This window comes from Carassius auratus, chromosome 26 (genome assembly GCF_003368295.1).
Source record: "Carassius auratus strain Wakin chromosome 26, ASM336829v1, whole genome shotgun sequence".
Lineage (NCBI taxonomy): Eukaryota > Metazoa > Chordata > Actinopteri > Cypriniformes > Cyprinidae > Carassius > Carassius auratus.
In genome coordinates, this window is record NC_039268.1 from 123634 (window position 1) to 149438 (window position 25805).

The 25805-nt window shown below is 38.1% G+C and overlaps 2 protein-coding genes across 2 annotated transcripts; one reads left to right on the forward strand and one right to left on the reverse strand.

Moving 5' to 3' along the window:
* Positions 1–217: 217 nt before the first annotated feature.
* Positions 218–16784, forward strand: LOC113043978 (tetraspanin-1). Its single transcript, XM_026203529.1, has 8 exons — positions 218–323; positions 14451–14525; positions 14610–14810; positions 14902–14976; positions 15588–15695; positions 15772–15906; positions 15987–16070; positions 16282–16784. Exons 2-8 carry the CDS (start codon positions 14472–14474, stop codon positions 16354–16356), a joined length of 732 nt encoding a protein of 243 aa, XP_026059314.1. The 5' UTR covers positions 218–323; positions 14451–14471; the 3' UTR covers positions 16357–16784.
* A 50-nt stretch (positions 16785–16834) lies between these two features.
* LOC113043977 (bestrophin-2-like) lies at positions 16835–24031 on the reverse strand. Its single transcript, XM_026203528.1, has 10 exons — positions 23811–24031; positions 22305–22501; positions 22133–22227; positions 21292–21525; positions 19671–19825; positions 19477–19554; positions 19246–19398; positions 19010–19090; positions 18738–18892; positions 16835–18071 (listed from the first exon to the last, which is right to left on the reverse strand). Exons 2-10 carry the CDS (start codon positions 22454–22456, stop codon positions 17423–17425), a joined length of 1752 nt encoding a protein of 583 aa, XP_026059313.1. The 5' UTR covers positions 22457–22501; positions 23811–24031; the 3' UTR covers positions 16835–17422.
* Between the last annotated feature and the right edge of the window lie 1774 nt (positions 24032–25805).

The window sequence follows — 25805 nt, forward strand, 5'->3', positions numbered from 1 at the left end:
AGCAAAACAGAATTGTCATATATATAAAATAAATAAATAAGTAATCCCATTATCGGTTTATCTCCATTTGTGGTTGACTTGCCTGCTCTTGTTGTAGGAAATATATTTGTGGTCATTGTGTATGGTACAGTTGTGAGGAAGTTAGAAGAATCTTGTGTAGGTGGGAAATGCATAGCATGAAAATAAGAGCATGACCACATTCTATAAGAGTGCATGTGGTTAGAGCATTTAAGAGCTGCCAAGACACTTTTATGCCAGGATCACTTCTCCACTCAGAGATTGTTTGACGTTGCTGCTGATCCGTCTGGCTGCATCACACTGATGTGAGTATGTCCTGTCTGTAAATCTGAATTCTGTAGGTTGCCAGTTCCTCAAATGACAGTTATAGAAAGTGACTGTGAAATAAATGGAATCGATGTACCACTAGCAGATAAAACTAAATAAATAACAATGTTTCATTTATTGATAAGTGTTGTTAAATGATCATCAGCTAGTTAATTTATCTAGTCAAGAATTTACAAAGAAACTGTCTGACCAGAGGTGAACAGTAACAACGTACATTTACTTGAGTACTGTATTTAAGTACACTTTTTGAGTATATTTTTTTTTCTGGAAACTTGCTACTTCATCTACTTCACTACATTTCAGAAACAAATATTGTACCTTTTACTCTGATTGATTATATCAAGGTCTCCAGGTAGAATGTCGTTATGTAGCAGCAGACCCCGTGCCAGAGGGGTGGAGGGGGGATGTAAATGATAAACCCTTCAAAAAAATACTGCATTTTTGTTACATTTAGAAAAATTCAGTTCTTTGGACACATAAAACTGCATTAATGCTGTTTTACTGCAAAATATTTGAAGTAAATACTAACATACTAACAAACAACTGCAATAGAACTGTATTATTACTGCAATACAGCTGAAGTCGTACTACATTTAAACTGCAATAAAACTGCAGTAATACTGCAGTAAAAAATACAACTTAAGTACAATTTAATACAACCGAAGTGAAATAATAATAAAAATACTGAACAGTAACACTGAAATGTAACCAGAATATTCAGAATAACAAGTTTTACTTGCTCACATCTGCAGTTTAATGAATCAAGGTTAAAAAAACAACTGGGAATGTCTCAAACAGCAATGCAACAATAAATTATTTTACTTTTCTTTAGACTTAAAGTAACAGGCTGAGTACTTAATGTCCTTAATATTTATTTACAAATCACTCAATCATGCACATTTCTTCCCTCGTTATTCAGGCAGGTTTGATTTTTTGAAGAGCTTATCCTCATAGTTTTGCTTGGTCCTTACGACTGTCTTTATCTCAGATGTGGAAACACTATTTTGGATGTAGTTTGGAAAAACAAACAACAACCGAATTAGAAATTCTAAAGTTACAGTTCCTCTTTTCACTACAGGCATATTTAGTATGTTTAAAATAAATGTTCAATTGTGATGAAGTGTTTGTGAAAAGTATTCACACTACTCCCAGTTCATTTCTTATGGCATATTGTCAGCATTGACAATAACTACATTTATGGACATCAGTAATCAAATTATTTACTTTATTCTAAATAAGACAATATTATGATTAAAGTGGGGGTGAAATGCTCGTTTTCACTCAATATCCTGTTAATCTTGAGTACCTATAGAGTAGTACTGCATCCTTCATAACTCCAAAAAGTCTTTAGTTTTATTATATTTATAAGAGAAAGATAGTCTGTAACGATTTTTCCCGGAAAAACACGACCGGCTGGAGGCGTGACGTGTGGGCGGAGCTAAAGAACCACTAGCACGAGTAAGCTTTTGCGTTGAGAGCGCTTGGAAGCTGTGACTTTACCATGAAGAAAAAAACCATCCAAAACAAACCATGGCTAACAGTCAGATTCAGCCGTTTATTTATGATCCAGAATCAGATCCAGAGGCTGAAATTTAACAAGAGCAGCATCAGCAACGACGTCTCTATGTGGTATGTATTGAAACTGTATATATTTGCTTAGCGGTTTTGGAAAATGACTAAGTTCCACTTTGTCGTCTTTTTTTTTTTTTTTTTTTTTTTTTTTTTTTTAAGCTGTACATGTGGAAAGTGCAGTTTGATGACAACATCGCATGTTGTTTACTTGATGTTCTTACGCGCCGATAGCTAAGTTAACAACACAGAGATATTTGAAGCAGTTTTACTCACCGCCTGCAGTTCCAACACACGATCGTGACCCTTTTTCGTTGGGACTGCATTATCCTTAAGAAATAAACGAAAAAAAAATTCAATACTCGCAATTCAAACTCCTGACTCACTACAGTAATTTTGACGGAACAAGATGGTTTTATATTGTCAAGGGCATGGTAGCTCGTACCAAGGGGCGTGGTGAGCTGGAAACTGCTTACGTCACCTGCCACCGCTAACATCCAATAGGAAATCAACTGCAGTAGTCACCATTCAACCTGAAGAGGACTCAGACGTTTTTACACCATATATTGTACAATTAAAACACTTTATACTCAAATGTCAAAAAAGTTACTCGAATCAACTGAACAGCACTAATAAAGCCCCATTCTTAAAGATCATTAACTAAAAAAAGTTGGTTTAGGGTTTAGTTACTCTTTAAAGAAATCAGAGAGCATTCTCACCCTGCATAGACATCAATGAAACTTACACATTTATGTTCCAGTGACTACAGTTGTTTTAACTCAGGTTTATGAAGTTTTCATCCAAAAATCAACAACAACAAAAAAACAAACCAAAAAAAAAACACGATTTTACCACTCATTTACAAAAATATTGATCTGTTATCTTTTGACTACTCAATTTGAACTCCTCAACGTCTTCATGTCTGAAGATCTACATGCCTGAGGACATAGATGACTTGGTACACTTGATTTCTCCAGCACTCCCATAGGTCTTACAATAGCAGTTATTTTTTTATTCTAAACTATAAAGATAACAGTTAATAAAATATAAAATAAATAAAGTAGATTACTGCTTGCCATAATGCTTGACTGCTTATTTCACCACAACCATCGACTTCTGTTGAATTATATTTTAGATCTTCTTTTTTTAGTTGTTACCAGTTCCTTTTTCCTGAAAATAGCAATCACACTAAAAAAAAAAGTCAATTTCCACACATTAATGTCATGCTACTGCACCTAAACACTGGTGTAAAGTGCTGTGAAAGTCCTCATTTATTCTATTCTTGTGTAAATCCAGTACTAAATATTGTCCGATATATTTTTAATAACTTTACAGTGATAAAAAGAAAAATAATGATTCAAACAGAATTCACTTTTGCTGTGAAGCAGCTCTAAACAGTAAAGAGGGTCATTGTTCAGTTGAAATGAGTTTTGACTCATCTAGCAAAACAGTGGTATCAGGGCCGTGCACAGACCTTTTGAGGGGCATGTGCTGAAACTGAAAAAGGGCACCCCCCTCCCTTTTTTATATCAATTATATATATTCTCTTTTTTAGCTATTCTGTTTGGTTTTATAAGCTAATTTGTATTATTTGGTTAACATGATTATGAATGACATTGAGAAGAGGGGAAGGTGAGCAATGAGTCAAGTATTTTTGACAAACTTTTTTGAAACATAATTTAAGTAATTATGTCCAACTCAATTCCAGATTATAAGAAACTATAGCCATACCGTTACTGTAACATATCCAACATGTATCCGCCTACCTGGCAAAAATTTGATACTGTGGTGGACCAGGGATGTTGGTCTCTTGAAGGTCTCTTATTCACTACACTTTCCCTAAAATAAGCCAGCAATGAAAAAATAAATACAAATAGTGTGAAAAGTACAGTTGCAGTGAAAAGCATTTCTGAAGGATCACGTGACACTGAAGAGTACTGAACTGGAGTAATGATGCTGAAAATTCAGCTTTGATCACAAAAAGAAATTACATTTTAAAATATATTCAAATAGAAAACAGTTATTTAAAATTGTAAAAATATTACACAATATTACTGTTTTTGCTGTATTTTGGATCAAATAAATGAAGCCTTGGAATGAATCATGAATTACATTCTGCATGATAAAATATAAAGATTTCACAGCGATCTTCTGAATTTTTTTTTAGTTACTACTACATTTTATACATGTGAGGACGATCGGAGAGTATACCATAACATGATTAGCCTAAATGTTAATAAATTGAGTGTATCAGCAATCATAAATCAAAGAAGACATTTCTCAGAAATATATGTTATCTGGGTGACGAGGATCACTCGTCGCTTTGTGTAAGTTCCAGTACGAAACAGCGCGGGGGCGCACCTGTTATGATTTTCCGATGGTAAAAACAAATAATATGTTGTTGTATTACTTATCAATATATAGTTTTTGACCAGCGAATGTGTGCAAATGTCAATTTATTTTTTGTCCGTCATTAAAACGGCGACGGCGCCTGCCGGCATCACATTACATTTTCATCTACAGGTTACAAACTAGTTTTTGTAGCTATATAGACGGAGCGCTCAGTTTTTCCTGTGGTAAAATGCATTTGGCCAAAATCGCATTTTATAAAAGATGAAATGCTACTATGCACAGGCTATTTAAGTGTTGGCTATATATTGGCTATAACTAGACGGCAAATGCTAGCCCTCTCTCTCAGGCGACGTCCCACATGTCTCAGTCAGTGAGTCAGTCAGACATCAAATAAATAAAATATGAGCCTTTATAAACATAGTGTTTAGTAGTACTTATTCACAAGATATTTATTTACCCTTCGCAAAACTTTGTTCAGCTCAGCTGTTGTCTACTGTGCGGCTGCTGTGGAACTTTTGATTTAATGAATATAGAGGGGGCGGTGTTATCAGCTTACTGACAGCTTGAGGATCGAATAAGATTTACACAAGCTCGTTTTAAGAACTTTCATTTGCTAAATATTTGTAAAACAGACAGACGTAAAGGGTAACCAATAGCATTGATAAAAAAAAAAAATAATACACCACCAAAAAAAGGGCACTTCGGAGTGTAAGGGCAAAAAGGGCATGTGCTCTGCACAGGTTGAGCCCTACCTGTGCACGTGCCTGCGTGGTATCATCATCTGACTCAGTCCTAATCCAATAGTGTCAGTGGAGTCACATCAGTAATATTACTGGATATTATGTGTCCCCAAATAAGCAAATCAAAAGTCGACAGTGGCAAGGAACCCAAACACCATCAGGTGACAGAATGGAGAAAAAAAAACATGAGAGAATGTATGTTCAGTTTAGGGATCAGTTCTCCTCTTGCCAGCAAATGAACATGGTGATGTTTGATTATGATTCTGGCTGCATCACAATTAATTTATTGTGAAATATACAGGACCGTAGGCTTACAAGTAACTGGAGTTATTAATCTCATTTAAATACTATGTAAATTCAGGTTTACATTTGTGGCTAACAAGAATGTTAGTGACCTTTAAAGCATTTCCAGAAATAAAGTCTCACCAACATCTGTCGAGTGCCTTTTCACTGTCTCTCTTCTCCTCCGTCATATGCATCCTCTGTTGCAAACAGGGGTACACTGTACTCTGAACACTTTTCAATTATTTTTTTCCTCACGTCAATTAGGAGTTGACACTCTCCTAGAAACAAACAATTACACAGTATATTTAGTGCAATTTTGTTCATTCCATTAGTATAAATGATTGCTATTACTGATTACTGATGCTATTGAGAATTTAACTGAGCTGGACAATAACAACAAATTTCTACAGATCTGCATGTAACAAATTGCTGAGCCATAGCATAATTAAATGCATCTGTAAACAGTGTTGTCACTAGTTTGACTGAGATGTTGATGTTTTATTTGATTAGATTTTAAGATTTTATAATATGATTATAATTTGTATTATTATAGTAAAAGTGTATAATAAAAACAGCAGTAAACCAGTAGTTATTTATTTATTTATTTATTTGCTGCATATCACAACAGTGCCATTTCCTTTCACCTCAGTGGGCTGAAAAAGATATCCGTGAAGTGTTTTTACATCTCTCTTAAATTATAACTAAAGATATATAAGGACATTAAACATTATACTCATAGCTAAACTGCATGATTCAACAAAGTCGCTCTGAATCGCCTGATGAACTTCTCTTCCAGAAACTGTTTCTTCTCTTTTCTCACACTTGTGAAAGTTCTCGGGGTGTAATGTTATTCCTTTCTTTGTGCTTTAATTGTGAGAGTTCACATATTGAGGACCAAGATGGCGGTGCGTACACATTATACGGCTCTGCGTGTCTCCAATTCGCAATTTTGCAGTATTTTTCCGGCTCATCTCGGGTCTGTTCATACTGAACAGCTTTGCTTTGACATCCTTCACCCTACATGAGCTTTTGGATATTGGTGAGGACTTTTACAACAGTTTTATCACCAATCTTCATATCATCCCTAAGATCTCCAGAACACCCGAGGCTACGCACTCTACCTGGCCGGGCGGAAGTGCTCGCAGGCGGCATCGAGATCGTAAACAAAGGCAGGGGAAGCGCGGAGGTCTAAAAACTAAGCTAAAGCTAACACCGTTCCGGCTCTCTTTACCCTGCATTTTCCTCACTAATGTGTGGTCACTGGTGAACAAAATGAACAAGTAACGACTTCGCATCACCCACAGTGAGAGGCTTTTGGATTGCAATGTCATGGTTTTCACAGAAACATGGCTACACAGCAACGTACCCAATAATGCTATTGAGCTAGCCGCACTCTACACGCTCCAGGTAGATAGAATGGCAGATGACTCCGGCAAAACAAGAGGCGGCGGATAGTGTATTTATGTTAACAAAGCTTGGTGTTCAAACACCTAGAGTTTCTCATGGTTAATTGAAGACCTTTTTATCTGCTGTGGGAGTTCGCTTCCTCCATTATAACCACAGTCTATATTCCACCGGATGCTAATGCAAAGCTTTCTTTGAATTAACTTCATGTGGCCATTAGTAAACAACAGACTGCTCACCCGGAGGTTGCTTTTATTGTCACGGATGATTTTAATCACTGCAAATTAAAGACAGTGCTCCCCAAATTCCACCAGTATGTTTCCTGCCACACCAGAGGAGACAAAACTTTGGACCATGTTTACACAAACCTTGAAGGAGCTTACATCGTGACCCCCCTCCTCCACCTCGGACAGTCTGATCACTTTTCTTTGTTTCTCACCCCTAAGTATTCACCCCTCATCAACCGTGTGAAGCCATCGGTGAGGACTATCAAAGTGTGGCCAACTGGACCAGTCTCTTCACTTCAGGACTGATTTCAGTACACAGACTGGAGTACTGTATTTTTGCTTCTCAGGCTGCCTGTGGCTCTCACATAAACATTGATATATATACCTCCTCTGTACTGAATTACATCAACACCACCACTGACAGTGTTACAACAGAAAAACAGAACACAACATACCCTAATCAAAAGCCATGGGTGAAGAAGGAGGTGCGACTTCTGCTGAAACACTGTAACACCCGTAACACTGCCTTCAGGTCAGATGACGCTCAGGCCTACAGCAAATCTAGGGCTAACCTGAAAAGGAGCATCAAAAATGCCAAGTACTGCTACAAGCTGAAGGTAGAGTAACACTTTTCCAACTCTGACCCCCGACGCATGTGGCAAGCATCCAGGTCATCAGTGACTACAAGTCCAGCAACTCCACTCCAGTGTTCACAAATGTTTCCTTCCTTAACGAGCTGAATTACTTTTATGCTCGCTTTAACAGCGACAGCAAGGTGACGGCCACCAAAATCACACATTCAGCAGACCACCAATCTATCAAACTCACCTCCACAGATGTCCGCACTGCATTGAGCCAGATCAACAAATGCAAGGCTGCTGGCCTGGACGGCATTGCTGGACGTGTGCTTAGGACATGAGCAGCTTGCAGGGGTCTTCACAGACATTTTCAAGCTGTCCCTCACCCAAGCAACTGTGCCTGCATGTTTTAAGTCCACATCCATCATACCAATACCGAAACACTTCACCCAGAAGTGCTTAAATGACTACTGCCCCATAACACTCACACCCATCATTATGAAGTGCTTTGAGCGGCTGGTCCTAGCACACCTCAAGGACTGCCTCCACCCACACTGGATTCACACCAATTTTCCTACCATAAAAATAGGAGCACAGAGGATGCAGTATGCAGTGCTGCAATCTGCACTCACATATGTACGGATGTTGTTTGTTGACTTCAGCTCAGCATTTAACATCATCATTCCCTGCAAGCTGAGCACAAAACTTGAAGACCTGGACATTAACATCTCCCTCTGCAACTGGATTATGGACTTTCTGACCAACAGACCTCAGGCCACACCTGCTCCACCACCATCACACTCAACCCCGGTGTACCACAGGGCTGTGTGCTGAGCCCATTCCTCTGCTCCCTCCACACCCACAACTGCAAACATGTGGATCAAACTCCATCATTAAGTTTGCAGATGACACCATGGAGACTGGCCTCATCAGATACAATGATGAGACTGCCTTCAGGGAAGAGGTACAGCATCTGGCCACATGGTGTGCTGACAATAACTTGCTTCTTAACACCAGTAAAACAAAGGAGCTCATTAGCCGCATTTCCACTGTCGGGCCAGTGCGAGCCAGGGCTTAAAGCGGGCCGGGCGGGGCTCATAGCCCCTGGCCAGTAGCACCGAGGCCAGAATAGCGCAGGGTTTCCACAGTGGAGCTTGAAGCACTGCTACACGTCACTAAAACACGCCCTTTACACGCCTCTCAGAACAACGCCATGCAACCTGAAAATTTCACCAACAAAGAGAAGTTATCAGAAAACTAAGAAATAAGTCACTGGAACATGTGCGATCACAAAACGAAGATGATAAAAGCGGCAGTTTGTTTGCATATATATTCAAATTCAAAAGCATCGATGTTTTAACTATAGAATAAGTGATACATTGATCATATTGATTTAATTTATCAAGACTCAAAATTATTCACACAAATACACTTATTTCTATTTTATTTATTTATTTTTAATGCTCATGAAAAGAGCCTGCTTATTCAGTCGAGTCTCTTTCTGTTTATTAGCAACAGTAGCCGTCACATTTACAATGAATGATAATATCTCTATCTAATATAAGTTACTTAATAAATACACGAATGTGATATAGAATAAGGAGCTGACGTCTGATTTCTTCAAGCGGTCATATTTTACCATGTTTACTATGGTAACATGTTTAGCGTGCATATCTTTTTCATCACTTATAAATATTTCTGCCTTGAATGGTGATTAATCCACATTGGATCAAGTTATTTCAAACACTCGCTGCTGACTGAAAGAGAGTTTTGAGCTCGACTTATTTAAAAAAGTGTTCGATGCTGGTGTTATAGCTGTTATCTTTCTGAAATGATCCGCAGCGCAGACTCTCTATTTTTTATAAAAGCAAAAATAATTATTATATTTTGATGATATGCAACGTGGAGCTAAACTCACGAAACGAGACGACAGATAAAATGTTACTTAATAAATACACAATTGTGATAGAGAATGAAGCTGACGTCCGATTTATCCAAGTGGTCATATTTAACATGTTTACTATGGTAACGTTAATGTTTAGCGTGCATAGTCTTTTACATCGCTTATAAATATTTCTGCCTTGTTTAGTGATTATAATCCACATCGGATCAAGTTATTTCAAACACTTGCTGCTTACTAAGAGTGAGTTTTAAGCTCAACTTATTTTAAAACGTCTTTAATGCTGGTGTTACAGCTGTTATCTTTCTGAAATGATCCGCGCTGACGCTCTCTAGACACGGAGAAACTCCGCCTTTGTTCATAACCCCTCCTCTAGCCCCAGCTGGCCCGCTTTGGCCCAAGGATTTCGTCGGGCCGAAAAAACCTGGCCGTTGGCCCCGAGGAAGCCCCGGCGAGGCACGATCAAGCCCCGGAAGTGACAGTGGAAACGCGACTGGCCCTGGCACGCACTAGCACGCCCGGTCCTAGCTCGATAGTGGAAACACGGCTATTGTGGACTTCAGGAAGAAGAAAGGAAGCATGAATGTCCCCATCCACATCAACAGGACACTGAAGAAGAACCAGAGTCTTCAGCCATCCTGGTGAACTTCTAACGTAGTGCGATCGACAGCATCCTGACTAGTTATATTACAGTCTGGTATGGGAACTGCTCAGTGGATGATCGCAAGGCAATACAGAGGGTGGTGAAAACGTTATATTCCACGCACGAGCAGAGAGATTCGCGCTCGCGCATTATATTAATGTACTTTCGTGCTACAACAAAGCACTCTCGACATTTGACAGGGAAATAACGGCATATCATAATGCCTAAATATAAGTAACATGGCAAAGAGTGGGAGAGTGTTTTAACTCTCAAAACATGAAATATACCTGTTGAGGGAGAGATGACATGAAGGCTCACTGCAACTCCAAAATTGGAGCACAAAAAATGAAATAATTTTATCAAAATCTATTCATATCTAAACTATATATATAACTATCCTAACCTGTCTTTTATATCTTTTTATCTCAGGCTATATAAGCAGCCGTCTCACCCAGGTAAACTGATTTAATTAGACTGAAGCAACGACATGAGATGTCCTTGCATATAGCACAGCAAAGTATGCAGTACTCATTCTGTATCCGGACCCGGACACAGTGGGCTTAAGATGTCAAATGTAAGATGGCAAGAGGCCATGCCCCTTGTGGAGTGTGCTCTAACCCCATATTGGACACTGGAGCCCAGAGGACGAGTAGGCCAGACCTATCGCCTCCACTGGATAACCTAGGCTTCAATACCGAATGACCTTTGGTGTGGCCTCCGAAGCACACAAAGAGCTTGTTCCGACTGTCAAAATGAGGCAGAACGATCAATGTAAGCTCTTAAGGCCCTTACAGGGCAGAGTATTTCCAACTCCTGATCATCCTGAGAAGGAGGAAGTGCGGAGAGAACAACAATCTGGTCTCTGTACAGAGTGGAGAGAACCTTAGGGGCATACCCGTGTCTTGACTTCAGGACAACCTTGGAGCTGCCAGGCCAAACTCAAGACAAGAGGGTCTCATGGAGCATCCCTGTAAGTCTCCTACTTGCTTAACCGATACTAGCACTACTAACAGAGCGGTTTTCAGTGACAGAGAACATAAGTCAGCAGTCTGAAGCGGTTCGAAGGGCAGCTCTTTAAGCCCCCAAAGAATCATGGATAGGTCCCATGTGGGGAGCATGAAGGGGCGAGGAGGGTTCAGCCTTCTGGACCCCTTCAGAAAACAAAAACAGAAAACAAAAAAAAGTTGTCTTTGCCCACGGACTGCCCGGCTATGGGAGCATGAGAAGCTGCGATAGCTGCAACATAAACTTTAAGGGAAGAGGGAGTACGGCCTCTATCGATTAAGTCTTGGAAGAAGGATAATATCTGAGATATGTCACAAGTTAATGGGTCTTCACCCCAGGCTGTGCACCAGGCAGTGAAAACCGACCATTTAAGGCTATAGAGGTGCCTAGTCAATGGAGCTCTAGCCTGCAATATGGTTTTCATGACGTTCTCTGGGAGGTCTACCTACCCCCTAGCCTGACTACGTCAGACTTCGTACTTTCACTCAATTTCATTTAGCTTCTGTACTCAGTCTGAGATAGCAAACTGTCTCACAGTTTTCCTCCGGTCTCAAAGCAGCCAGCCAATCAAGGAACAGAGGGTGGGTTGAGAGCCGTGACATAGACGCTAAGTGCCGAATGTTCGATCATAGTTAAGGTTAAGCATAAAGGAGGAGCCTGTTCGATCATAGTTAAGGTTAAGCATAAAGGAGGAGCCTGGGCCAGGCGTGGGACAGAGTATTCTTGACTTTGGAAAAATTAATTGGGCAATGATAATTGTCTTTATAGGACGAAGAGGTGGACCTCTGCCCTCCAAAAGATGTCCCAAATCCTTTGAACATTCTGGGGATGGATCTTCCATTCCTCTGAAGGGAGGTTGCTCCTGGACAGCATGTCCGCCCCTGTGTTCAAAACGCCCTGCACATGCACTGCCCTCAAAGAGAGCAGATGGTTGTGGGCCCACACTAAGACACTTTTCACTAGAGTGAATAGGTGTTTTGAGGAGAGCCCGCCTTGGCGATTTATGAAGGAAACCACATGTTGTCCGACTGTACTAGGATGTGGTTCCCTGCCAGGAGTGGTAAGAAAGCATAGAGAGCTTGACATACAGCCACCATTTCCAGGCGGTTGATTATAGAGCTTGCTATCTGCACTCGTCCAGATGCCATAAGGTCTACTGGCCTTCTTGGAAGCATCTGTAAAGATGACTTTCCACCTGCCAACTTTCCCCACTCTTGCCCCCTGCTCATACCAGCTGGGGTTCATCCCAGTACAAGGGTTGACCTGGACTCTGGGCATTCTAACCCAGTACTGGGCCTGGCGTCAGACTGCTCCACCAAGTACGGCACAGCAAACATGACACCAAGCCACTCCTTCCCCCACTTACCTGTTACCCAACACATGGGAAGAAACCAGCTCTACATGAAGGTTGTAAAACCTTGCAAAGGTGTTAGGTGTTGCCCAGCCAGCAGTTTGACAGATGTCTGCCAGAGAGGAGCCGTAAGCCAATGCTCAGAAGAAAGCAACACCCTGAGTGGAGTGAGCTCTCACCTCCAGGGAGCACGGCTCACCACGGAATTGGTACTGAACTGAAAAAAAATGATTGGAGGATGCTTTAAGACACAGGAACTTCAGCTTGAATGAATCTAGATCAAAGAGACCCCTCTGGAGTCCATCCAGGACAACAGAGATATCCCACAAGGATCCAACCCTCTGGCACCACCAACGATCAGGTCATGCCACGTCCACTGCATCATGATGTGCATGACAGGAAATAAAGCATGACTCTGACTGAGCACCACATGGGTCTTATCGGCGAGAAGAACACCAATTCGTGATTAGACTCCACTTTGCAGTAGGAGTGAGAGGTCTGTGGGGTATGACCTGGCGGAGAAGCTCTCAAAGTCAACCTAAGAATTCCCATAGCATTAGCCGGCTGTCCTCTGCTCATGGCAGAGAAACCAGGATGGGTAGTGACAGAAGGGTCTGCTCCACTCCCCTTGAGGAGAGAGATGTGAATATAGCAATGCCATGGTCATATGCCCACAGTAGATGCATGACTCATCCACGAGCACTGCTTCAGCATGCTGAAGGTCCATACACTGAAGACAGCTATAATGGCCATTGACAAAGGACAGAAACCAACCACATCCAGAAGGACACATACGAAACAGCATCTTGAAAAAGATGCAAATCGTCCTTGATTTGCCTTTTCAGAGGAAACTGTTCTGTTAGCTGAAGCGCCCAGGGTAATTGCCGATGTCAGGGACATCACTGTAACACACTATAACAACAACCAAGAACAGCCCTCCGAAAATATGAAGAGTGGATGCACCTGTCGCCTATTTATACCCGTATGCATGGGGAGTGGCTCAGGTATGCAAAATCCACTAGCCAATTTCCACTGGCATTTTCTCTTAAACTCAGAGATTATTGGCCTCCCAAGTGAGACCCCATAAGTCGTTCGACTTAACTCGTAGTGACCAACAGATATGTAACCTTACTACTCAGGCCTAGAAGTAAATTGCTGCTAAAACTGGTCAAGTATATAATTATTTTATTGTCAAAACACTGCACATAAATATTTTTTATTTTTATTTTGGAATCGAAATAAGGAATTGATAAGAATTTAAATCAATAAGCAGAATCAGAATGGTTAAAATTCAAACAATACTCAACCCTAGCCACATGTTGTGAAGTTCACTGATATCTGAACTTTTTTTGGACACTGATCAGTTCATGGAAAAATTCAAAAAGAGGTTATTTGGTGCAATGTGCACACCCATGGCCATACTGAAAAATAACTTTGTAATTTTTAAATAAGTATTCAAATTCAATATAGCTGAGTGTTAAAAAAATAAAGATGATCATCTTCGTTCAGTTATTCCATTTCTAAGTAATTCCAAAGATAATGCAAGTTAATCAGTATATATAGTTGCATTAGTGGCCAAAGGTATTGTGAGTAAAACATTGTGACAAATAAAAGTTTTTACTTTTGATACTTAAGAACTTTTAAAAGTTTTTTGTTCTTTTGTTTTTTTTTACTAGGTAAAAAATTGTCTTTACAACATTTACTTGTAGTGGAGTAGTATTTGACCAGTAGTATCTATACTGTCACTCTAGTAATGAAGTTATATACTTTGTTCACCTCTGTGTCTGACCCACAATATTGATAAATATTTTAGAGGGATAATTCACTCAAAAATGAAAATTCTGTCATCATTTAAAAATATCACAAATCAAACAGTTGATGGTAGCTATTAAGTTACGTAGTATAAAAAATGTAAAAAACGAACATTTTTCAACTTTTTTTTAAAAAATTGCTTTGTTCATACAGGTTTGGAACAACTTGGTAAGTAATTGATGACAGAATAATCTTTAATTCAACATACAAAGTTTGTCTTGACATACGGGTTTTAACAGACAAACAACAACTACAACAGCATGAAGGCGACAAGATGTTTAAAGCTGGTTTCCACCTTCTACAGCTTCCTCTTTGTAAGTAAATGTTATCTGGTAAATAATGAGTGAGTAGCCCACAAACAAATAAACAATGCACATTTTCTCTTTCACACACTGTAGTTGGGTGGGTGTGCGACTGCAGGATTCGGTATATGGTCACAAATAACAAAAAAACCACATGAAGTATTACAAACCGTCGATGGCACCAAGATGCTGATGATTGGGACCCCGATACTGATTGCTGTGGGCTGCATCTTCATTCTGATGGGTTTGATTGGCTTTTGTGGCACTTTGAAGAAAAAAAGCTGGATGCTCTTGGTCGTAAGTGTCAAATAACAAAATGTTTACATAAGTATAAGCCAAATGTGCTGCCATGTCTTAATTTGTCTGTTCTTTTTAACTTTCATTTCAGTTCTTCGTCATTGTACTTATCATCTTCATCCTCCAGATCATCGCAGCAGTGTTTATCCTCCTCCCAAAATCTGTGGTAATCAAATTTTCATTGAAATCTGGAAAATGTTATTCAATGTGGAGAACTATTATATATATATATAACATTTTAGTGAATTTGTTGGCCTTCTGAAAAATATGTTCATTTACTGTACATGTACTCAATATTTGATAGGGGCTCATTTTGTGTGAATTATTGCCTCAATTCAGTGTGGCATGGAGGTGATCAGTTTGTGAGGGTAATATGCCTAAATAAATTTTAACTGTGATTGAGGACATGGGCTCGCTCTCAAGTCTTGTTCCAGATACATGTTTAATAAACGTCTATGTATTTTTTGTTTGAAAGTGAAAGTGAAGTGACATTTAGCCAAGTATGGTGACCCATACTCAGATATTTTGCTCTGCATTTAACCCATCCGAAGTGCACACACAGAGCAGTGAACACACACACACACCCAGAGCAGTGGGCAGCCATTTATGCTGCGGCGCCCGGGGAGCAGTTGGGGGTTCGATGCCTTGCTCAAGGGCACCTAAGTCGTGGTATTGAGGGTGGAGAGAGAACTGTACATGCACTCCCCCCACCCACATTTCCATTATGAACCAGAAATGTACCCTTGGCCAACCTACCTTCTTTTTTCTGGTCAATAGAAGGAAAATGCATTGAGCAGCTTAGAGGTCAAATTCCTTGAAAGTCTTGAGAAGAAATATGGCCAAGACCAATCATTCACTGACACATGGGATAATACTATGACCAAGGTAAGACTAGCCCGCATAAATGTCAGCTGAGTTTGAACTTATAAATATTACAGTTTTCATTTTTTATGAATTTTAGCTGAAATGCTGTGGATACAAAGGCTATGATGACTTCACAAGTTCAGCTTTTGTGAAGAAGAACTCAAACTATCCCAAACAATGCTGCAGTAATGATCCAAATCCAACATGTGGAAAAGACAAAGCTAAGGGAGAGGTACTGTCTCATTGTGCCAAAAATACAGTAAAAAGATGATAAAAGCATATTTTCATGAACATATTTAATTTCTGTTTTAGAACATGAGGGGCTGCATTCATGTGCTGTTTGACGAAAATATACCCATATCTGGAGCTTTGTCATTTCTGATCGGCATTATAGAGGTAATAATAATATGTGACCCTTGAAATACCCAAACTTTTAACAATTAGAAAGAAATGTATTTTTTCTTGTATAGTTTTGTAATCCATATTGGGAATGATGGATCTCATGGTGTTTTGAGAGAGCCTTATTTCCCTGAAGGCATCATATTCAAAATAATAATCACTTCATGATGATGTGTATTCATAATTCAGTTTCAACCCTTTTTTCCAGATTGTTGCCTTAATTATTTCACTGAAAGTCTACCAATGCTTGAGACGCTTGCCTGATCTCCCAGACACCTTGTGAAAATAATCTGTGATAAATGACTATTGATTTCTTTTTTTCTGTATCCGTCAAAGTTCTTTGTGCTTTATTATTGCATTTGACAAAATATTCAGAATGTTTCTATGAACAGTGATGTGTGAAGACAAAGAAAGTAAAATTATTATTAAAATATATAATTTCCTAGTATCTATAGAAGTTTAACACTTTCATGTTTCAGTGTCTAACAAAAAATATAGAAAAATGTGCATAGTGGCTCCTAATTTCATTCAATAAAACTTATGCTTCTTTTTTAATAACTTGACTTACTGGCAGACGAATATGATGATTTAATAACAATGGTTTATAACGTTGATAATGAGGTCATGAAACATTTCTGTAAGTGAATCCTGTTGTGGAATAATTGAAAGCTGGAAAACTGAATTAAAACTTTTATTACATTTTATTAATCTGAGTTCTTTCTATTCCTACTGTACGACTACAAACTGCAGACTTCATTCAGTTGTAAACTATGTAATATGTTTATTAATATGTAGTTTCTTTTTCATATTGCACTTATGGATCAAAAAGCACCAGAAGCCTTACAATGCTGCTATACTGCCCACATGAGGATCATTTCCATCATTACAGTTTCGATCACTATCAAACCTAATAATCATCATATTTATAAAAGCAGTGCCTGTGTCATATTTGTTATTTACATGATTGTTTTTTGTCACATGTTGTTATTTTAACTAGACATGCACTTCATTTATTTTCAAGAAACTAGAAAAACTAGATTAATTTCAGTGATGATTATCATTGTTCTGTCACATGATCACTTTAAGTCTAAAAATAGAGTTTAAAAGGTCAATAATCTTCAGGTAAGAGCATCCACACTTTTTGATTGAATGTATTAATATAAAAGAATATAAACACGATCAAGTTTCTCAACGTTGGTGTATTTGGTCACTGTTTGACCTTACTTCCTGACCCTGTGACCTCTGACCCTAAACCAACACACTGACATTGAGTTTGACCATTAGAGGGCAACAACTGTGAGTCTGCCAGCATCTGCTTTCTTTCTGAATTCTGTGGGAGTGTGGAGACTTCAAGCGATGGGATTCAGTAAAGACACTGCTTCTGCTTTGCTGTTGGTCGGTTGTGGTTTTGGGGTCATGACCTTTACTGGGTCACTGATTGGCTGAAAAGAGAAGAAGTCGGGTACAGAGCGGTTGGTGGCATTTGAGGCACAGAAATGAGACTTGACTCGTCCCAGAGCGAGAGGACTCCTCCTCCCTGCAGATGTCGGTGCTGTGGGTGGTGGTATCTTTGGCATTTCCATCATCTTCTCATCTTTCTCTTCATCTCTTCCATCTCTCTCACCTTGCCTGTGGAACTCCACACCGGACAGCGGAGGACAGGTGTTGATGAGTCCTCCACAGCTGCAGATGGTGCTCTGGGTGGTGTCCAGCTCGAGTCCAGATGGCATGGATCCGGCCGTTCCCGTGCTCCTCCCCATGCTCTTCTCTTCCTCATTCTCTGCGTCAGCAAAGGATGGTTGTGGGCTGACGGAGCGTGTCAAACGCTGCAGCTGGGCGGAGGTGCGCCGTAAGGCTCCGCCCATGAAGCCTGTGGGAGAGGGGGCGGAGCCCAGGAGCCGGTTAAAGAGGGCGAGGTTGTGATTCCGTGTCACAGATTCCTCCAGATTTTCAGCAATCTCCTTCAGAGGCTGGAAATGCATGTCCTCTTTGGGAATTCTATTGATTTAAAATGCCCCAAAAAAAATAAGTTATTTATTTTTACTTCAGCAATCATTTCAGAACATAACATTATAATATTGTTTTCAAAGAAATACACTACAGATGTTTCTAAAAGAAGTCTTTCACGAAGGCTGCATATTATATATTATTGCATATACTATATTATTTAGCATCCTTGCTTAATAAAAGTATATATTTCTTTCCCCCTCAAAAATAAAATAAAATTATACTGACTCCAAGCTTGTGAATGGTATAGTGTATAATGTACAGGGTTTTTTAAAGTAAATACTGATCTTTTGATCTTTCTATTATTCAAAGAATCCTGAAAAAATCAGTATATTAGAATAATTTCTGAAGATCATGTGACACTGAAGACTCCAGTAATGATGTTGAAAATTCAGCTCCACCTCAGGAATTAATTACATTTTCAAATATTTTCAAATAGAAAGCAGTTATTTTAAAATATTTCACAATATTACTACTTTTGCTGTATTTGATCAAATAAATGCAGTCTTAGTGAGCAGAAGAGAATTCTTTGAAAGACATTAAAAATCTTACTGGTTAAAAACTTTGGATTGGTAGTGTGCGTGTGTGTGTGTGTGTATACATAAAGTTGAGGTGAAATGTCTGGTCTGAAAAGATTTGTGTTTGGTGAGCACTGACGCCATGTCGAAGGTGGAGCCTTGGAAAGAGGGTTTGCGCAGCACAAAGAGCGTAGCGGCTGTGTACGGCGGACGAGGATTCGAATCATTCCAGTAACGATCTCTCTCCATCTTGGGCAAATCTCCATACATCTCATCCACTGCCATCATAGACACCTTTCAAACACACAAGCATAGGGAAAGACTCAGTGTGAATGAACAAACCAGGGTGTGTTTCTTGACAATGACAGAAAATTATAATTAATTTGATATACTGTAAATAGTAAATAGAACCTGGAAGTTTCTATCAATCAACCAGTTGGTCTCAAAGTCGTCATCATCCTCACCAAATGGATTTATTAGCTGCTCTGCCACCTGACAAATAATTACACAATGACACAAACACATATTATTGATGACTCACATTGCAAAAATTAGTCAGGGAATGGTACGTTATTGGACAGGATCATATATGAAGAGGGAGAAGCATCTAATTGATATTTAAATCAAAAGTATTCCTGATTGCTGACCTTCAACCAGCCAGCATAGAAAAAGAATTGCAGAAGAGTAAAGATGGGGACGTAAAGGTCAAGGTCGTGACCCGGATAACCCTGACTCGGGTCCAGAAACTGACGACCAATCAGACACACCAGGAAGAAACTGTACACGGCCAAAGTCACAACCTGAGATTAGCAAGAACATCATGTTCATATTCACCATAAAACACATGGAGTCTCTCTTGTCTTAAGCATATATCTGACCTGTGTGTAGACCAGCGGTATGCTGATCATGTCATAGTGAAAAAGCATGCTGCACTTCCCTCTGAAATCATTCAGCTCCTAGAAAAACAACACAGAAGACGGAACATTTTTACACTAGAAATTAGAACTAGTGTTCATTTACTCTTATAAATACTGCCATGTAAAACTTCTAAAGGCCTTTTGAGTGTAGTTACCTCCAAAAGAAGTTTATAAGTATTGTCATCTTTGATTCTGCCCTCACAGCGGGCGACTGCGGCCAGGTTCGTGAACCACACACATGGGATCCAGTACTTATTATAGGGAGAGTGTAAACTCTCAAACTTCTTACGCTCTTCTCTTGTCATAAAACCTAGAAAGAGGAAGACTTTCCTCAGTGTCTTATATGAAAGCCAAAAAAGTAATTGAGACTTTTCAGCATACAATTCTGACTTTATTTCTTGCATTTTGCACTTTATTCCTTGCATTATCGTACTTCAAAGCGATTATGTTACTGACCATTTCCTTGTATCGTGCATGCTGCGTATTACTGATATTAACTATATGGCTCCACGTTATTGTCCAGGACTATTGTTCCAGCCACCAAAGACAGATTTAGAAATAACTTGCCTGATTTATCTCAACCTCTCTGTGTAACCATAAATACACATGAACGAGACGAAATGACTAGCACCAGGGCACTATCTTCTCTAATACATTGAAAGCTGTTGCCCCCATCAAACTGAAAAAGGTTAGAGAAAAATGTAACACTAATACCTATTCTCCCAAGAAAGAAACTCGTAGTCTTGATTGCAAATGGAGAAAAACTAACTTGGAAATTTGTCCAGCTATAGACAGGCCCTAAAAACTGCTAGGGCAGAGCATATCCACAAACTCATAGAAAATAACCAAAACAATCCAAGGTTTTTATTTAGCACAGTGGCTAGATTAGCAAATAATCAGACACTATCCACTCTAATATTTCCTCACAGTTTAATAGTAATTAATTTTATCAATTTCTTCACTGATAAAAAAGATAACATCAGAAATACAATAACAATTGTACAGTGTTCTACAGCGTTTAATACTTCAGTTTCATCCATCGCACCCAAAAAAAAAAAAAAACTGCAGTGCTTTACAAATATAGGACTGCATCTAAACCAACAACATGTTTATTAGATCCTGTACCCTCTAAAATACTGAAAGAGTTGTTACCTGTAGATGAAGAAACGCTTCTTAATATTATTAACTCGTCGTTATCTTTGTCACATCCAAAACCATTCAAGCTGGTTTAAGCCTCTTACTAAGAAACCACAACTAGATCCTAGTGAACTGGCAAATTATAGAACAAATGGTGTCTGCTCAATTGTGCTCCTTCCTGAAAAAAAAAAAAAAAAAAAGCCCTTTCTAAAGTTACAAATGACTTGCTTCTTGCGTCTGCCCAAGGCTACATATTGCTAGTTTTATTTGATCTTAGTGCTGTGTTCTACACCATAGATCATGATATATTCATAGATCGATTACAAAACTATACAGGTATTCAAGGCCAGGCTTTAAGATGGTTTAGATCCTACCGCTCCGATTGCAACCACTATGTTTATTTTAACGGGTAGTCTCAATTATCAACAGTAAAGGATGGCGTGCCACAAGGATCTGTCCTAGGTCCTCTGCTATTTTCAATATACATGTTGCCCCTTGGTAAAATTATTTATAATAAAATTACATAATATAAATTATTTAATCTGTAAAAATGTAAAACTACATTTTTTTGTTATGCACATCTAGTTGCTATGGTGTTGCTAGGCTGTTAAAGTTACTAGTGTGTCTCTAGAGTGTCACCTGCTTCAACGACGTGATCCATGGTGGGGAATCTCTTGAAGACGGCCATGCTGACGGAGCGCAGGATCAGGAGTGCGGACAGACTGGCGTAGCGCATCAGTGTGCGGCGCAGCAGCCTGCCTTGCTCGTCCCCACCCTGAAGACCCCCCGAGAGCGTGCACATGATCCTGTCTGGCAGCGGGATGGAGGTGTACTGATTCCACCAGCGGTTCACTATTAATGTCACGTAAAACCCTGCGGTAACATAAAAACAAAATCAAGTTGTCTTGGGAATATATGTATATACTTATTTTTCTGAAAAATAATTTGACATCATCCTCCCAGACATTACATAATTTTTGGCGGGAAAATAACATCAACAAACAGCAATGATGAATCATGTGTTGTTTTGCTGTATTAGCTAGTTTGACTTAAAATACAATTTTATACACTACTTTTCAAAAGTTTTTTTTTTTTTTTTGATGCATTGAATTGATTAAATGTAAAAGTAAAGGCTTATAAATTATTACAAAACTTTTTATTTTAAATACATTTTGTTCTTTTGAACTTTCTCTTCATCAAAGAATTCTAAAAAAACAACAACATCATGGTTTAACACTGAAGACTGGATGCTGAAAATTCAGCTTTGCATCTGAAGAATAAATCATATTATAAAACATTCATAAATAAGTTACTTTAAAATTTTATGATATTTCACAATATTACAATTTTTACTATATTTTTAGAAGAACTAGAAGAACTAAAGATGTTAGCGTAAATGAGGGATATTTATTCATCTGATGACATTGAAACATATTGAGCATGACTGAATTTAGTGGTTATACTGTGGATGTGCATATACCTAATACGAAGGACATTGGGATGAGACTGGCGTAGTTGTTGCAGTAAATAGAAAGCTTTTCAAAGTATCTCTTCTGATCGTCTGCAAGGAAGAATCTGGTGAAGAAAATGACAAAAGTAAAGTATAACTCACAATCAAAGCATCAGATGAGGACATTATGACAGCCACGCACCTGTATGAGATGCTGATTGCTGTGTACATGGCGAAGAAAGCCAGGAACTCTTTGTACAGGACCTTATAGATGCTTCCCTTCCAGGCCAGCAGCAGTTTGGAGAAGCCGCAGAAGCGCGCATTGGCCACTCTGGCGGTGTAAGTGACGGTCATCACGCACCACTGACACCCCGCACAAACTCAACGTGTCACTGCTTCCTGACGAAAACAAGGAGCAAAGACCAGATCAGGAACACAACACACGAGATATGAGTTATTTATACATTTGTTCAAATAAAGTACAAAAACAAAGAAAGCAAGGGAAAAACATGTTTTAATAATAAAAATAATATGCTGAACAGATGAGTGGTTCAGTCTCATTGATATTTGAATATATAAATAAAAGTTTGGAATTTGAGTGATTTTATTATTATTATTATTATTTTACAAAACTGGTATTATTCTAATAATCGGTCAATACATGATAATCATACCATTTTTTATTCTTAGTTCTTATTCTTTATTCTATTATTCTCTTTTTCTTCAAATACAAACTATAAAAAATTTACAAAAGTGAATCAACTTTAATTATCAAATTACTTAAAGATAAAAATAAAATCTCAACATAGTGGTAAAAAAATATTCCATTGTCATTCAGAGTCACATATATTTATGAAAAAAAAAAAGAAACAACATACTTATTCTGATATGAAAACATTAATATATATATAAGAGAATAAGTGATCACACACTAAATTTTATTATATTTTAATTGATCGAAAACCTCTTGCTGACAAATGGATAAAACCTGGTTTAAAAGGGTGTTGGAAAAGATTTGTAAAGATTTAAAATTTCTTTGTATTAAATATTCAATACATTTATATTAATTATAGTATTTTAATGCAGCCTAACAATTATTGATCTAAATTGGCCTGACAAGATTTTTGTTATAAAATTTTAATTGTGTAAATCATGTCAAAATATATGATACTCATACTTATTTGCTCATAAAAAAAATTAATTCTTAAAAAAGGACACATTCTAATTAATGGAAAAAGTCAATTTAAAGCTGTATTATATATTAGATTTCTTTTTAAATATCCCATTATATTGTTAAATAAATATTATAAATACATAACTATAGTCTCATGTTTGGGATGTCTTCTCGAGTATTATTATGTATTTGGCTGAGGATGGCATAAAACTATGTTTAGTGCATATGTGAAGATATCCTGCTGTGGATCTCATGGGACAAGCGCTTCGTCATCTAAAATACAGAAGTAGGTAAATGTGGGCATATACGCTTACTTCCAGGAAAATATGCTGAGCTGCCACAGGTGTTTATTTTTCCACTGGATTTCAAACGCGCTCTCAACAATTATGCACAAGAATAATATTTTGCCATAAACTCATATTCAATTACCAATATACATTGTCACAATACTGTTCCTTTAATATAGTATTTACGATGAATAAAGTTTATTTATTCAATAAACTTAACGTAAACATAATTATTAAGAGTTCTTACCTTTTCTCCTCAGCCTCAGAGGAATGAAATCTTTCACAGGATGTTCCCGAGGAGCTGCATGTCATGCGTGCACACAGACTGTCGTTCATACGTCCTGCCAGGAGCTCCAGGGTCAAACGCACCTCCTTCATGAGGAGGTGGGACTTTGAGAAAGGACATCATCTCTGCATCCTCCCAGATGCATTATATTAGAAGCAAATGCCACCATACAAACACATGATCTCTTCTCTGCAAAAACTCAGCTTACAAAAATGTAACTGTATGTGTGAATGTGCAGAGGAGGCGGGACACACTGTCACAGGGCTTCCACTTTGTAACAATGATGCTCAACTGCACAAATGTTTTTTTTAGATAGTGTTGAAAAATATTTCTTCTTCAATTATGTCCTTGACATTTTAAAATATTAGTATTATATTATTATTTGCATCCCTTGGGTAACAAGACAAAGGTTATGTAGCCTATAAATTAAAGGCTAATTTTCCATGTCAAAAGTTGCCTCATATAAAAAAATGTTATGATATTATTTTTGTAGTCAATTTATTACAACAGACCAATGTTTGAAATTTGACATCTTTTCAGTGTTTGCTGCTTTATTAATTGTTATAGTTAATTAAAAAGCCTCTAAACTGTCTAAATATAGATATGTTGAGGAATATAACTTTTAACTTTGACTTTTTATTATTATGTGTAATGTTATAAATAAAGTGTTCTTGTGAACTATGTCCTTGAAATGAAACGTTGATTATTATTTATTATTTTTCATTCAGTTAATGAAATGAATTGATTTGATGTGGTAAATGTGCGCTGCATTGCTCCAGCGGTGCTCATTAGTCCAGACTCCCGCTGCGCCTCACAGACCTGACGGATGGAGAGCGACAGGCAGGGATTTCACACTGACCCAGCCAAACCACACACTGCAAAGAAGTTAAACCAGAATGCATTGTGGAATATACATTCATCCTGCCATAATGCAGGTCATTGACGCTTCTGAATTTATGGAAGACATTGGAAGGTAACATCACAAACAGGAACAGAAACTCAGTCTGTTCTCCCTTGTAATCTTATGAATACCTGTGACATAAAGGCATTGTTCCGGCTCTATGGGGGTCTAGTTTGTCCTGGTTAGGGTCACGGATGAAAGGTGGCCTCTCAATCTCTGCAAAATACAGAAAACGTGTCAATGCGTGCCTCTGGACTGAACTCTTCAGGGCTCAGAGGCAAACCCTTCACTCCAGAATGAAATCCTGACTTACTGGAAAACCTCATCCTGATTAAACTATTGAAATGTGGTTCCAAAATGATTTTGTAGTGATGCAATAGAACCATTTTGGGTTCTCCAAAGAAGCATTCAGGGAACAGTTCTTAAAAGAACTGTTGTTGTTGTTGTAACTTTAAGGAACATTTTGTGAAGGTTCCATAAATATTAAAAGTTCTTTATGAAACAATCAATAAAAAAAAAACTTTTATTTCTAGGAGTGTGAATGAAATGAAATGCATATTATTATTTCTATTTGACATTGGAGAAAAAAACTTTTACATTCAAACTTATTCACAACGTTCTTATTTTTGAGATTTCCCTTTAGTGCACTAGTGTATGAACCATTTTTAATTTTCAGTACTCTGAAAATTTAATTCATTTTGGTTTCCAATAGCATGAATTTTCCCCTTTAGGTGAAATGTTCCTTTAAAAGACTAACAAAAGTTTGGGGTCAGGAAGATTTTTAGTTATAAAGAAATTAACACTTATTCAGCAAGGGTGCATTAAACTAATCAAAGGTGACACAGATATTTAAAAACGATTCTATTTCAAATAAATGCGATTTCCATTAAATGTTTCCACAAAAATAGGAAGCAACTGCTCTCAAAAATTCATTTATTTTTCAAATGCAGCAAATCAGCATATGAGAATGATTTCTGAAGGATTATATTGAAAAATATATGAAAAAATATTAATTTTAAATTATAACATTTTTCACTCAGTTTTATTGCATTAAA

Excerpts from the sequence above, each read along its gene's own strand:
- LOC113043977 (XM_026203528.1), bottom strand. The coding sequence starts at position 22,456 with ATGACCGTCACTTACACCGCCAGAGTGGCCAATGCGCGCTTCTGCGGC. Across the intron at positions 21,526-22,132 it reads CCCAATGTCCTTCGTATTAG|GGTTTTACGTGACATTAATA; the intron begins GTATATGCACAT and ends ATGTTACCGCAG. Across the intron at positions 19,826-21,291 it reads GGATCACGTCGTTGAAGCAG|GTTTTATGACAAGAGAAGAG; the intron begins GTGACACTCTAG and ends TCCTCTTTCTAG.
- LOC113043978 (XM_026203529.1), top strand. The coding sequence starts at position 14,472 with ATGAAGGCGACAAGATGTTTAAAGCTGGTTTCCACCTTCTACAGCTTC. Across the intron at positions 14,811-14,901 it reads AAAGCTGGATGCTCTTGGTC|TTCTTCGTCATTGTACTTAT; the intron begins GTAAGTGTCAAA and ends CTTTCATTTCAG. Across the intron at positions 14,977-15,587 it reads TCCTCCTCCCAAAATCTGTG|AAGGAAAATGCATTGAGCAG; the intron begins GTAATCAAATTT and ends TCTGGTCAATAG.